Raw genomic sequence first — 14,834 nt, 5'->3', positions numbered from 1 at the left:
ATTAAATGCGCGTGTGTCTCCTCGGTGTAGGCTAATCTCCTTTTCGTTGGAATATTATGGTCTATAAAGTGGTGATTAATGTTGATACTGATTTAAAGAATAGTAGTACCTCGTGAATAGTAAATAAACAAAAAATGCAGTGGTATTAAGTCTGAAGTAGATGATGGAGGTGTGTGACTCTTCCTTTAATCAGTTGATAATTTTTTTTTTCTTTTTCTTTTTCTTTTTCTTCTTATAGTAAAGTAATAAAAGTGTCTTACATATATATATATGTATATATATTAGGTACAATAGATAAATGTAATGTAAAGGGAGTATATTACTAATTCTTTTTATAATATAAATAAATAGAGAGAGAGAAGAAAAAAGAAATAGAAAAAAGAAAAAATTTTTTTTCTTGCAGTCACGTGCAAAAACCAAAGAAATAAAAAGAAATTAATAGAATTTCAGTTGTGTCATCAGGGTTATCTATTTCATCATTGGATACATACTAATATTACATCATCTGTTTAAACTATATAAACACACACACATGTGTGTACATATCACAAAACAGTCACACGACGTAAATTTACTCTAACACCTTTCCTCTTACCACCACAGCTTACTAATTCCTACATAAGCTTATTCACCGAATTCACAATTGGTTTACATCAGTAACTCAAATATCGATACTTTATCTCCCCCATAGCTCCATCATCCTGGAAATCACTCACTTGTATAATTTGTGGATCACCAGGAAACAAATCAATACCATTATCACTAAACCGATAAGTGCGGGCGTTGTCAAAATACAACTGCAACCCTTTCACTGGCTTATTGGTTGATACTTGCAACTCACCAGACCCTATATATTGCGTAGTAATTTGCAATTTGGAAGTTAATTTACTCCAGTTCAACCTCTTTAAAGGTTGTGGCCAATCTGACGATCTAGCTACTGTCACATTGTCTTTTGACAACCTGAGATATACAATTGTTTCTCTGTGCAATTGATCAAAAGTTGCACTTGCAAAGATTGTATTTACTTTATTCTCTTCCAAAGCAATATCATTTTGCTTGTATCCATCAACAAAATCCCCACTTGAGTTGTAGAATTCAATAATTAGTGTCAAATTACTAACATTTCCAAACCCCCATACATCAAACGTCAATTTAGATTCCTGAAGGACTGTTTGACCGGCAAACCCATCCCCTTCTTCTGTTCCAATACTCCTATACCCGGCAATACTCACTTCGTTCAACTCCCTCTTCATTCCATAATAACTCAATTTGGGAACCTTGTCAAAATCAACAACCGACCATGACACACTTGGCCAACAATCATTCAATTGCCACACCAAGGCACCACCACATTGAAAATGCTCCCATTTCCGTCTCCAGTATCTAAATGCTAAACTTACAGCTTCCAGTTGCATCAATTGCGTTAAGTAAATCCAGTCGTTTAAATCATACGTCTGAGGTTTGTTGAAGTTAGACCAAACATATTGTGCCAAATTCTCTTTGTTCGATGGCTTAGTATGAAAATTAATCATATTCAGGTCGGGCCGTAATTCCTTGTCATCAGTAATGTAATTTCCAAGTAGTGAATACGAAGGCAAAGCTAACATACCAAATTCACTAACAAATCTTGCCGTTAATTGGGGCCAAGACTGGTAGGGCAATTTACGTCCATGCCATACATCCCATTGATGTGAATCCCCATATTGCAGATCGTACGAGCTGTGTTTGCCATCTGAATACGGTGAACCAAATCTATAAGCCACTTGAGTGTTCATATTGGCTAATATCAGGGGTATAAGCTCTTCATATATGGATTTTGCTGGAAATTGAGTAATATTACCGACATTCAACTTCAAGGCATCAGCAATTTGATAATCTTCATTATTACCGGTATAAATTACAATACTAGCAAAATTGCGCAATCTTGCAACCTGATATTCAATTTCCTTTCGAACCAGCTGGTGAATTGGTTCGAATGGATACACACCACAAGCAAACATGAAATCTTGCCAGACTAATATACCATTTACATCACATAATTGATAGAATTCATCGTTTTCAAATTGTCCACCTCCCCACACTCTAATCATATTTTGATTTGAACCAAGGACCAAATCGACATAGTCTTGATAGTCTTGTTTTGTAACTTGAGAAACAAATGAATGAGACGGAATCCAATTTGATCCAACCATTTGTATAGGCTTGTTATTGATCTTGAAATAGAATGAGCTGCCATACACATCTAGCGTAGTTACGAGGTCAACTTTCCTAAATCCAACAGACTTGGCAATGGCAAGTTTATCGTTGTAAAACAACCTGACATTGTATAGATTGGGCTCTCCTTGCTTAACAGGGTACCACAATCGCACATCTTCTAAAACGTAACTAATATTCATCGCTGAGTCAACCCGATCAATATAAATCACACCTACAATTTCCTCATCTAGGCTAACTTCAATCTTTGCTTGTCCCACGGGTGTAATCAATATACTTGCAACTTCAAACCAAACATAAGCCTTATTCAAATCCTCACTCAATTCATACCTGATGAAAAAATCATCAACGTAATTGCCAGTAACTAGTACAGCTTTGCTAAATCCACATGTAATCAATTTTGGTCCCCAATCCCAACCATATTGAAATTGAGGTTTCCTAACATAAACTCGACTGCAATCTCCATTCCAACATTCACGGCTTCCGTATTTGCTTTCTAGTCGCTTACCCATCTCAACCCCGGAATTCAACCTCACCACTAACTCATTCTCACGAGACAAATTGACAGCAACTTTATGCTTCTGAAATGCATTCTTGCTTTGTAAAATCACATCACTGTTCAACACAACCACTGCCTCAGTATCCAACTGCTCAAATATGAGGTACGCTTCTTGTTGTGTAGGTATATCGAACAAACAACGATACTCCCATGTCAAATCACTAACCCAACTGACGTTTAGTTCATTATCATTGACAAACGGATTTGGTATAAGATCATTGTACATTAGATCAATATGCACTTGATGTGATTGCTGATGTGGTGTAGCATTATACCAAGTGTCTATCGCGAACGGCAGAAACAAGTGTTGCTGTGGTGAGGATTGTCTGAATGCCCAGTTGGTCAACACAGACATGTCGTGTTACTCCATGCGAAGCGGGCTCTATTTTGTGTTTGGCTCGTCAAGGGGAAAAAGGGAATGGGATAAGAAAAAGAAGCACAACGAGACGCGAGATCTTAAATTAGGAGGACAAGTACAACGACCCCTCTACCGACGGACAAAGGTGTATTTTACTTACGAGTTATCTAACTTCGTCTCTTCTTCACTGTTCATATAAATTGTCTCTAATAACCTATTTGTCCTCTTCAACCGTTCGATCTGAATCATTATCGTCATCACCAACTACAGCAGCAGCAGCATCTTCCTCATCAGTCTCATCAGAAGCAAACACAAGCCCCTTTCGAGAACCCTTTTGTTTAGCCTCAGGACTCTTCATAAATCTCGTCAAGGGAGGTAGGTGTGGCGGCTGTTGCATATTGGCAAAAGTTGGCGATGGGATTTGCACCAGCGACGATCGTGACGATACAGGGGAGGCGATATTATCACCAAAAGCAGCACCACTTGTTGCAAAGTTGCCATTACTGTTCATGCTTTGGCTTCGCGAATGCCCGTGTTTAACTGATTGAGGCGATGCTAGTGACATTAAAGAAATCACTGCATCTTGCTCATTATTTTTACCGCTAAAACCCCTAATTGGGGTGCTGTAATTACCATTCAAAGCAACGTTAAGAGGCGGTAGCTTAACCTCCTTCTGTGTGGTTATTTGCAATGACGGTGGCCCATCAACCGTTATCGACTTTCTTCTACCATCAGGGTTTGAAAATGACGATCGGGATTTCCTTCGTTGTCGCGATAGGGCTGCTAATAATGCGGAATGAGCACTTGTCTCTTCATCAGGAGAAGGCATATTGTTCAACCGTGAATGGCTGCTGTGCTGGCTATCACCTTTCAAAACAGGCGAATGCTTCAAAGGTGAAGTTGTATTTGATCTGAATCCATGTCCTTGCTCCAACTTTGGAGATGAGTGGTTAGACTTGGCAATAGGAGATTGCTGTAATGTTTGTAGATTGAGATTGGCTCGCTGTAGGGTATTTGTTGGCACCCAGTTATTACCCAAGGCCGAATGTTTCTTCGGCGTGTATTTCCTCGTTGGCGAAGTTTGCGAATCAAATGATAATTCAGTAAAGGTGATTTTAGAATTGTGGGTCGCGTCATCTTTCTGCAATTTACCCAATGCTGAACTTAACTTATTTCTCAACTGTGAACTAATCTCGGTTAAATCATCTCGTTTATTGCCATTAGGACTACCATCCTCACCTTGGAACAACTTCTTTGCCGTACCCAAGTACTGGGGAGTTTTCATCATTTTAACTTTCCGTCCATCTTCATCCTCGCCTGTAGGTGAATCTTCAATCGCGGAATGTCTGGGTGTTTTTAACAAATGAGCAGCACTGAAAGGTGAATTGACATTTTGATAAACCAACTTTCCATCGGGTGATTTGTATGACCCTGTACTTGTTCGCTTGTATGATGGAGTGTACGGTAGTGTTGCTGAATACCTCTTGTTGGCGTCTTTTGGTTGTTCAGGAGTCTTGAGAAACGACGCGGACGCACGTTTTCTATTTGGTGGTGATGGAGTAGAAGGTTTCTCTAGATTTATCTGAAAGTGATCACTATTTCTATTTGATTTGGCAGGGTCGCCAAGATTATCATTGCTGCTGTGACTTTTGGCCATGGGGTTGTTGTGTATGGCGTCAGGTAACGTGGTTGCGTCGCTCTTGTGCAATATTGCCGGCGTAGCTATAGGCGTTGAAGGCGTACTCATGCTGATGCTGATGTCTGTCTCTTTGATTCTGCTTCTCTTGCAAACGGTTCCTTATACTTCCAACAAAAATTGTTCTAACAAAGCCTAGTGGTGATCAATCTTTCCCCCTTATTATTTATTGGTTTTCTAAATTCGTGTTTCGCAAACTTTGTTAATTTTAGATTTCTCATTTCTCATTTCTCTTTTGTCTTGTCTTTTGTCTTTTGTCTTTTGTCTTTTGTCTTTTGTTTGTTGTTTATTTTGCTTTTGTTTTAAAATAAATGGCATTCTATATTGTTACAAAGAGATTGGTTTTAACAAAGAAGTGGGGGTGGGAAAATAGGAAAGAGGAAACAAATGCTAGGATAGAAAAGCGGGTATCAATACACCAACTACTGATGACCCCCAATACGTCAAAACTGTGAATATTTCAGAGCAATTGTTGAATACAGTTACAGTACAATGCTGTATCAATTAAGTCGTGTACTTTGTGTCAATTGCAATTTCGGGTCATTCGTAAAGAAGCGTTTAAGAGATCTAAATGCTACCAACTTACTGTCAAGAATTTTATAAAGCGTCATCTTTGGGTATAGCTCTTGATTAACTACTCTGAGTAATGAAACGATAGGCTATACTTAGAGTACCGGAGCCACCACAAACACAGGTGTGCGAATATAAAGACACCCATGACATATTTTAAATCTTCGTGTCGGAAAACCGTGTTTGTCGACAAAGAGAGTACGCATCTTGTGTGGTAATTTCCTATTTGGGAAGCTACATTTTAATAAAACTTTTTAATGAAATCAAAACAAATCACAACTAACAACTAACAGAGAACAAAAAGAAAGAAAAATTTATAATACCCAAATTCATTTTCTTATACTGTATATACCAACTCTTTTTTAAGACATTGAAGAAAACTACCAAATTTTCTTTTTTTTATATACATATCCGTCACGTATACGACATTAGCCACTTGTTACTGGCTAATAGAAAATAACAAAGACACTTATTGGTAAAGGATCCCTCGAGGGCAGTGAACAATTGGTTGTATTCAGCGCGGTGGACGAGAGAGAAACGAAGTACAGTTTTTACGCAAGAGCTCAACCACCACCACCACCAACAACAACAACAACGAATAAGACACATAACCTATTGTATGCATTCATATAATCAAGGATGAGCCATTCATCAAATGCACCATCAATAAAGCCCTTACTTCCACTACGAAAACACCAACAGTTTTCCAATGGAGGCAGTAGGTTGTCTTTAGGGACAGCTTCTAGATCATCAACAATGCAATCAACCGCTGGTACTACCGCTACCTTCAACAACAATTATGGCAACAGATTAAGTGCGGGCTTAAACGGGAATAGTCAGCAGGCAAATCTAAGACAAAGCTTCCAAGGAAATATACAATCTGCATTTATTAACGATAATACACCATCGACTGGAAACAAACGAAGATCAGTTTTGTACTCGGTGCCTCCATCTACAAACAAGAAGAGAGTGAGTTTGGGAGTACCTTCGCTGCAAGTATCGCAACTGGCAAATCCTCCAAGAGCACACTTCCAACCACTTCAGGGGCAGCAGCAGCAGCAGCAGCAACAACAGCCCTCTTTCAACCGACCAATACAGTCTTCACAGCCTACCCCACTGTCATCTCAACTGTTACCATTCCAATCAAGTATTCCTCAGCCTCAAATTGGAGCACTACATCTGGCGTCTACAGATCGAGCCATAAACAAAGCCAGACAAGAACTCATGACCCAGAAAATTTTCAAGTTTCTTGCGACCAATCACTTTGAAATTAGAACATCAATATCATTGAACGAAAATACATTAAGAATTCCAACACAACGGAATTTCTACGAGATCTTCAAGTTTGTGTACCACTTCATCGATCCATCGTATGTTTTTTTAAAATCAGCTGAACAAGAAATAATACCATTATTAAAGTCCTTACAGTATCCAGCATTAGGTACTATATCGCGTCTACAGTTTAATGCTGTTGGTGGACAAAACTGGCCCAATTTCTTGGCGATTCTTGAATGGCTTCTAACTTATATTGAAGCGAATGTCGGTATAGTCGATGATCTCAGTCCTAATGATGATTTTGATCGTATTTTCATGGGATACAACTATAGCTGCTACCTTAAATTCCTTGATGGGGATGAGGATTATGAAGCCCCACACCAACAAATGTTGAAGGAGTTTGAAGAAGAAATGGAAAAATTTAAGGGCCAGGAGAGGAACCTTTCAGTTCAAAGGGACAGATTGAGTGAAAACTATGAGCAGTTGCTCGTCGATTTGAAACAAAGAGATGATGCTGATCGGAAAACAATTGCTTTGGAGGAGGATTTCACCAAGCTTCGTGAATATATCGAGGAAGTGCAAAAGAGAATACCAGAATGGAGTGAAAAATTGCATCAATTGCTGGATGAGATGCATTCAGCCAAGGGTAATTTAAGCACGCTACAAGAGGAGCGAGAGACTTTGCAGCGAGAATTTCAAGCTAGTGGTATCTCAATTAAAGATATTACGGATTTGGAATTGAAGCGTGACAAATTATCCAAGAAAGTCGAACAAGAGACTCTAAAATTGGAGAGACAAAAAGACCTGCTTCAAGAAAGGATAGCAGATGTCGAAAATGGCTGTTTTACTGTTGAGAAATTGATATTGAATTATAATAGTATTGTGGAAAAATTCAACTATAGCAATTCGAGTGGTTACTCCTTTGGATTGCAACTCAAGGACTTGAGCGATTTCAACATTGCATACGAAAGGGATGAGCTTTTCAGAGACAAGACACTTGGTGAGGAGTCGAATCAATTAAGCTTATTACATCGCAATATTAATGCCAAGTTGGGTCAAAATGAGGATGAACTTCGAAGAATTATTGGACAATTTGACTCGATGCAAGAGTACGTTGCAAGTCAACGAACCAACTTGGCCACTATCCAAAATGATGAATACAAACAAAAGCGCAGCAATGATGAAAAGTCTCAAGAAATTTACAACTTACAAGCCGGCAGATCGAAAGATATTGAGGGTCTAGAAAAGAGAATAAGAGATACCAAGTCATCCATCACGGCGAATATACTCAATTATGAGCGCGAGTTTCAAGATGCTCATCTAGACAAGAAAATCATCATTCAGGATGTACAGCAAAAGCTACTAGAATTAGATGAGGAAATTTTCCGGGTTCATGCAGACGTTACCAAATTCAAGACTTCTTTAAGTGAGAGATTAATATCGGCTTATGATAATTTCACCTAGGAAGGGATTAATTTTAATGTCATTATGTCGTACACTTTTTTGAGCATGCTCAGTCTACAAGTAGAAAGACACACACCTTAATCTAAGAGAGACCAAAACGCATTTATTGTATTATTTTAGTTTATTTCCTTGTACCATTTGTATTATTTAAAGTTATATATAAATACGTTCCATTGTAAATTGTATATTGTTATAGGGCAAGTGTATTTCAATAAATTGTGATGAAGTTTTTGTTTTGAACATTTAAGGAAAATTTAAAACGCGTTGTTTGAACACTAATTGCATCGTGAGCAAATGAGTGACATTAACATATTCATCACATCCGACTTGACCTCATCAGAGCGGAGGGTATCGCCACAGTGGAACCTCGACTATTTCAAACAAAAGTTGGAACTCATAACTGGTGTCGAGCCAAAGAATCAACTACTTCAGTATTTCCCCAATAAATATTCCAATGAATTTATCCAAATCTCATCTCCACTGTACTCACAGGAGAAGGACCAAGATACTAATCTAAACCAATTAGGATTGAAAGAGTATAGTCGTATACATGTGACTGACTTGGATCCAAGCTCCACGACGAATCAAATTTCCTCAACCATATCACCGTCAATAGATACCCCCGAGTACCAAATGTCCGAGGAGGAGTACCGTAAGCGAAACAATACTGTATTGCAATGGAAACAGGAAAATAAGCTAGGCCGCTTTGATCCCGAATATGAGCTATTACAAAAGCACATTGCTGAAGAGAATGCCGCCAAATTAGCCACAATTCACGTCAATGACAGATGTCGCGTTATAAATATCGAAGGGGAAAGAAGAGGTACAGTGCGGTTTGTTGGAAAGATTGACCATTTGGATAACGGAAAGCAGGATTGGGTAGGGATTGAATTTGATGAGCCAGTTGGTAAAAATAATGGTGATATTGATGGCGTGCAGGTGTTTGTTTGCCGACCTAGTCATGGAAGTTTTGTTAAACCTAAACAGGTTGAGGTTGGCGATTTTCCTGAATTGGACCCTTTTGCAGAGGGTGATTCTGATGAAGAGTTGTAGGGGTATAGCTGAATAAATGTTGAGTCTTTTGTATCGTCAAAAATATGGAGCGACAAGAGGAGTTGCAAACTGTTGAAGCATGGTGGTATTGCAAGATGTCTAAAATTAATGGGGTTTTTATTTTAATTTAGTCAAACTTCGCTTTCGTCATTTTATCGCCACCCTTGAAAAATTTATCAATCGGATGGCTTGATGCCAAGTCCAAATGGTTAAGGGAATCATTTGAAAACATAGGTTAAATTACTATACAACTATTTAGAAGCACTGTGGAATCACAAACTATTTAGCAAGTGGATGGAGGGAAACCGTTGCTCATTTCTCATTCTCTCGTTTAATGGCTCAGGGTCCTCAAAAACGCAATCTCCATCCGATTTTCTCGTATTTCTTGCATCTGCTTTTCATCTTTGGTATCTGGGCTCATCACGTTTTCTCAGAACATTGCACAATATACACCAAGCCCCAATAAAGTTAACAGAGTTTTGCTCAAGCAAACACCTCTTAATGTCGAGGTCGACATCCACAAACACCGGACTACTATTCTGGTGGGCTTTAATTTCATCTATCATTTTATCTTGCTTCATTCTTAAATATACTACTTCCAGTGGTGTGAAAGGTACGCAATTTTTGTGCTAGTGGCTAGTGCTGAATCAAACAATTGGTTAATCACTGATACGCTCTTCCCTTTCTCAACGTTTTCAAGCTCTGTCATATCCTTTATTTTGAACTCAACTGTACAAGACGGATTGATAGTAGTATTTGGAATCATGACTGAGTCAAATGTGTACGCCTTTATGTTTGCAGACAAAGACTGACGGGTGAACAACTCAAATATATCTTTGAATCTCTTATTTATAATCTCAATGAATTGATATCCTTCTGTAAAATATGTGACTTCTTCTAACCTGAATTGGCTCAATTGAATAGCCTCCATAGTTGCCCACTCCGTCTTTGTGGCTGCATTTAGATTTGGTCTCTCGATGAAATAAGAAAGTGTAATTTCAGGTAAATCTTTGGGATCGAACTGTACATTTTCAATTGCCTTGTTTGGCTTTATGGCTTGAATATCCCTGAAAATTGCTCCTCTTGGGTTGAAAGATGGAGCTGGGTAGTCTTATGACCTGTTATAGTACACACTTTCAAAAACTAAATAAAGGCTAAATGTAGAATCTCTCGTATGATATAATTTACAACTTTTATTGCCTCTCGGTTTTGAAACTTTTCGTTTGTGGAGTGTCGCCAACACTTCTGGCTTGGGGTACACACATAGGAATAACATCTTGATTTTAGTGTTCATTACTCAAAATTCTCGAAATAAACTCACAAGTGGAAACGAGGAAGATACTGACGGCAAAGAAGAATGTTGGATGATGAATACAATGCCATTATTGATCCTAGCGAATGTTCGGTATAGCACATTTCTAGCGTAATAAAATCCTCATTGTGTCTTTTACTGTTGACTACATTGTACGGGAATCTACTAATGAAATGAAAATGGGGACTCTTTGGTCATAGTGGGGTCAAAGAACTAATGAAATCCGATACTTCCTGGCGGTGTTCGTGGACTAAACCATGCTTGTTGTTCAATCACAAAACTGTTCAAGTGGTCTTTAGCGTCGTAGTTGATGCTCTCCCACCAATGGACACTTGCTTTAGTAAATTGCACTGCAAGTGTAAAAACTCGCTTTGCCATCATATCATCTGCTTAAGTGGTTGAAACAACAACTTTTTGCACAGATCGATGTTCTATTTTACAAATATCTTGCGAAGAGTCAACTATTTCCTTTTGGTTGAGTTTGCGCAAGCCAAATATAACCAAACTTGGACACGAGTCGTCTATTGGGATTTAGAGGAAAAGCAGCCTAAAATAAAAATGACCAATGAGGTACAATTCTTTTAGGTCAAAAGTGGTGAATAACTCATCGAGTTTAACCGTAGGATCACATTCTTTACAATACTCCGCATGTAAGCGTCTCAAATTCCACCCGCTTTTCTCGGTTGCTTTACCTAATTCGCTCGTGATAAAAACATTCAAACCTGTAAGATTATTAAATTCATTGACCAGTGCAAAACTACTGAACGACTCATGATTACCTACTGATACTACGTTTGATAAGAAATAATATGGTTTCTCGTGTCTAGTGTCTCCAATGCAAGTGTCGGACACTATAAAGTTGGTATTTCGTGCCTTACACCACTTGCGCAAGTTGTCTTGGTAACTTAAATCTTTTCGGGTAGCACTTGAACTAGCTATGTCGTTCTTTAAACCAAGATATTTGATATTTTTGAAATGTCCAAATATAGCATGCATTGTTACGACGCTTATGTAAGCAAATTCAAAACAAATTATTTTTTGATTGGGATCCATACTTTTTAACTACTCCCTCAATGTGTAAATCGAAATGATCGTGAATTTGTTAATTGTATGATTATTCAAGTGATTGGGGAAATATTCTGGAGCAAAACCTGACAACGGTCCAGACACGTCATATCTGTAAATGATATCATAAACGTATACGTAATTTTATAATTTGGTTTTTGTAACAGATTGTAAACGAGAATGCAACGGTACTAGACCCAAAGCTTGATGTTGGTTGATTTCATCAAACACTATCGTTAAGGCGTGATGTGGTAAGTTAACTAATTTAGCCGTTCTTGCATTAAAACATTGATTAATTTGGGTCCAATGTTAAATCTTTCTTTTATTTAAGCTTTTGGATAATTTGGAACTATATATGCTTCACTACTTCAAAGGAAGAACAAGAAATAGCTTTGCATGAGGTTGCAAAAAACTGGACACAAAAATAGATAATGTAAAATGGTACTCTCTGTTATATTCGCACGTCATCGAACAAAACTTTGGTACCCCTAGTTTCTTATCACTTTGGAAACTTCATAAGGTAAGATTCAGTACGGTAAAATCGTGTATGAATGAGTGGCAACAACGTATTGACTACATCTCGTTTGTCTTCACTAGAAAGTAGGGTACCACCACATTGGACCCTAGGCTACCCTAAGCAAAAGTTGGAAAACCAATTTTTTCTGTATTTTCGCCAACAAAGTCATATATTAATCTCAACGCACAATATTTGTTAGAAAAGGTTAATTACTGTGGTTAGAAGTGTTGAAATATATAGCCAAGTCCATATACACAATGGTTAGACCCTGCATACGCTGTAACCATTTACCTTTCTTTAAGAAGCTTAGTTTCTTAAGACTTGTCAAAATGGTCGCCTACCAAATACTTTAGCCTCGGTATTAATGTGACACTCGTACCGGGCTACACCATATAACAGTATGTGCAGTATGAAGTACTTTTGGATTACATACACGACACTTTTCATGAGTCTACTTAGACTCACTCCTTGAATTGTCGTATCTCAACAGTTTCTCAACAGAAAGCAAACTGTTTCATTCTCTTTGTCTATGTCTGTTATGTTACAGTAATTTAGTTTTCTGTTATGTCCAAACATTTCTTTTTTTTCGTGCCGTAGGGTTGAAAGGGTTCTTTATTTCTCTTTATAAGCTTTGTGTGTTTTGTGACCAATCAAATTTCTTTAGAGCGCTAAAGATAAGAATAAGACGTAAAAGACACAACATGCACAAAAACGCACAAAGTAATTATAACCTAAAGAAATGGAAGCCTTGCTTCTCTGAAAGAAAATAAAAAAAGGAAACAAAATATAGTGCCTCCCTGACCACCAGGAGCAAAGAGTAGAGCAGATTTACAAAAGCCAGCCATAAGAGATATCGACTTCACACCATGCACATATACATCGGTATCTGACACTTCAATGTTACTAACTTTATTTGCTTTTTATTGTTTGACATTCAGCTATTATGATGACCGTTAGACGGCAAGAGTATTAATTACTCTTATCTCTAAGGCGGATTAAAGATAGCCGCATTACATTTTGAAATTTCGGAAAGAATTGAGTTAGTTGCATTAAAGCATTTGGAGTGCCATTACAACATCTGCAATTTCCCAAAAGATTAGCAATAGTATACTTGTGAATGCAACCACACTGCAGTAGATCTCCTAATTGGGCCGCGATACTTTTCTGCCTATTTTATTTTGCACATTTGGATTTTGATTTCTGTTCAGACTGCCCTCCAAAACAATTGTAACAACTCCGGTTTAGAACTACACATGATGCGCAATTACTTTTAAACTTTATTTCCTAAAAACTTTGAGAAATTTGAAGGCGCATCCACAAGGAAGAAGCGGGTCTCAAAATCCTCTCTTATTTCTATGTCGTCTTAATGAAAACAAAACTCTGATATGGAGATGAACGATTATTTAGCACCTTTAAGATATTATCAACTCCACCGAAAAGCATGCCCATTCATGGCGAAAACAACTTGCACAAATGTCATTTAATCATCTTATGTAATCAAAAAATGAAATTTAACGCATTTTGCAGATAACAAAATACAAAGAACAAAGTTAAATTATACTTTGCAATTTGAATTCTTTGATATTAAACTTCTGATAAGTAAGCCCCCAGTACATTATCTGGATAAACAATATATATTAAGCACGTTATCCAAGAAAACAATTTCAATTACTGTTTTTCCTTGATCTCCCCTTACTTTACTTTAGCCTTATTATAATTGATCCGTTTTATAAAACAATGGACAAGATCAAAGGTATATTGAGCCGTAGTGGACATGCCATCGAAAACGAGCTTGGACAAGAGCACGCCAACCACGATTTGAATGAAAAAGCAGCCGAAATTGTTTCTCAACAAACCGTTAATGACGATTTTGAAGCCGATAGGAAAGTTCCCGATTTGGATCTAGTGGTGTCCAAATCACAAGAATTTGACCCCATTACATCGCGTTTGGTTGATGAAATTATTGATGATGATTATGCTGGTATCCATGTTGAAGATGACTCACCTTATCCTGAAGTTAGAGCTGCAGTCCCTAGTTCAGATGATTACGATATGCCACAAGCTACCATCAGAGGTTGGACAATAGGATTGATCATGACGACTATTGGATCAGCTATGAATATGTACTTTTCCCTTCATTCGCCAACAGTCACTATTACTACCTTGGTCACTTCTATTTTGGCTTACCCCATTGGAAGATTCTGGGCTTGGTGTGTACCAAAAAATTGGAAGATATTTGGTCTTCCTTTAAACCCTGGCCCTTTTAATATTAAAGAACACGCAGTGATTACTATCATGGCAAATGCTTCCTTCAGCTCGGGGCCGGCCTATGCTACTGACATCTTGGTATCTATGAATAAGTTTTATAATATCGACTTTGGTGTTGGGTTTGCTCTTGTCGCTACCCTTGCCACTAATATGATTGGGTTTTCAATGGGTGGGTTGATTAGGCGAGCTGTTGTTGACAGTCCATCGGCTATTTGGCCCCAGAACTTGGTTACAAGTACTTTTTTAACCAACATGCACATTAATGAAAACCATCCAGCTAACGGTTGGAAGATATCTCGTCTTGCATTTTTCTTGACTGTGTTTATTGTGGGGTTCTTCTACTACTGGTTCCCCGGTTACATCTTTACTGCATTGTCCTACTTCTCATGGATCACTTGGATTAAACCAAATAATGTCACCATTAATCAAATATTTGGATCAAGTTCAGGTTTGGGAATGTTTCCTAACTCCTTTTCATTAGAT

The 14,834-nt window shown here is 37.9% G+C and overlaps 6 protein-coding genes across 6 annotated transcripts; 3 read left to right on the top strand and 3 right to left on the bottom strand. All coding sequences in view use genetic code 12, as the record gives it.

Moving 5' to 3' along the window:
• Positions 1–653: 653 nt before the first annotated feature.
• Positions 654–3,128, bottom strand: CANMA_003959 (uncharacterized protein; the record flags this gene model as incomplete). Its single annotated transcript, XM_051816184.1, has 1 exon — positions 654–3,128. The coding sequence occupies one exon, from the start codon at positions 3,126–3,128 to the stop codon at positions 654–656; it is 2,475 nt and encodes an 824-aa protein (XP_051670417.1).
• Positions 3,129–3,345: 217 nt separating this feature from the next.
• CANMA_003958 (uncharacterized protein) lies at positions 3,346–4,878 on the bottom strand (the record flags this gene model as incomplete). The annotated part of the gene is made up of 1 exon (XM_051816183.1): positions 3,346–4,878. One exon carries the CDS (start codon positions 4,876–4,878, stop codon positions 3,346–3,348), a length of 1,533 nt encoding a protein of 510 aa, XP_051670416.1.
• A 1,158-nt stretch (positions 4,879–6,036) lies between these two features.
• On the top strand, positions 6,037–8,136 carry CANMA_003957 (kinetochore-associated Ndc80 complex subunit; the record flags this gene model as incomplete). Its single annotated transcript, XM_051816182.1, has 1 exon — positions 6,037–8,136. The coding sequence occupies one exon, from the start codon at positions 6,037–6,039 to the stop codon at positions 8,134–8,136; it is 2,100 nt and encodes a 699-aa protein (XP_051670415.1).
• A 294-nt stretch (positions 8,137–8,430) lies between these two features.
• CANMA_003956 (uncharacterized protein) lies at positions 8,431–9,189 on the top strand (the record flags this gene model as incomplete). Its single annotated transcript, XM_051816181.1, has 1 exon — positions 8,431–9,189. One exon carries the CDS (start codon positions 8,431–8,433, stop codon positions 9,187–9,189), a length of 759 nt encoding a protein of 252 aa, XP_051670414.1.
• A 592-nt stretch (positions 9,190–9,781) lies between these two features.
• On the bottom strand, positions 9,782–11,497 carry CANMA_003955 (uncharacterized protein; the record flags this gene model as incomplete). Its single annotated transcript, XM_051816180.1, has 2 exons — positions 9,782–10,271; positions 11,172–11,497. 2 exons carry the CDS (start codon positions 11,495–11,497, stop codon positions 9,782–9,784), a joined length of 816 nt encoding a protein of 271 aa, XP_051670413.1.
• A 2,323-nt stretch (positions 11,498–13,820) lies between these two features.
• On the top strand, positions 13,821–14,834 carry CANMA_003954 (uncharacterized protein; the record flags this gene model as incomplete). Its single annotated transcript, XM_051816178.1, has 1 exon — positions 13,821–14,834. A coding segment is annotated over one exon (1,014 nt), but the record flags the coding sequence as incomplete, so codon positions are not given.

This window comes from Candida margitis (assembly GCF_024628925.1).
Source record: "Candida margitis strain CBS 14175 chromosome Unknown scaffold48, whole genome shotgun sequence".
NCBI lineage: Eukaryota > Fungi > Ascomycota > Pichiomycetes > Serinales > Debaryomycetaceae > Lodderomyces > Lodderomyces margitis.
This window is presented reverse-complemented; position numbering and strand designations above follow the sequence as displayed.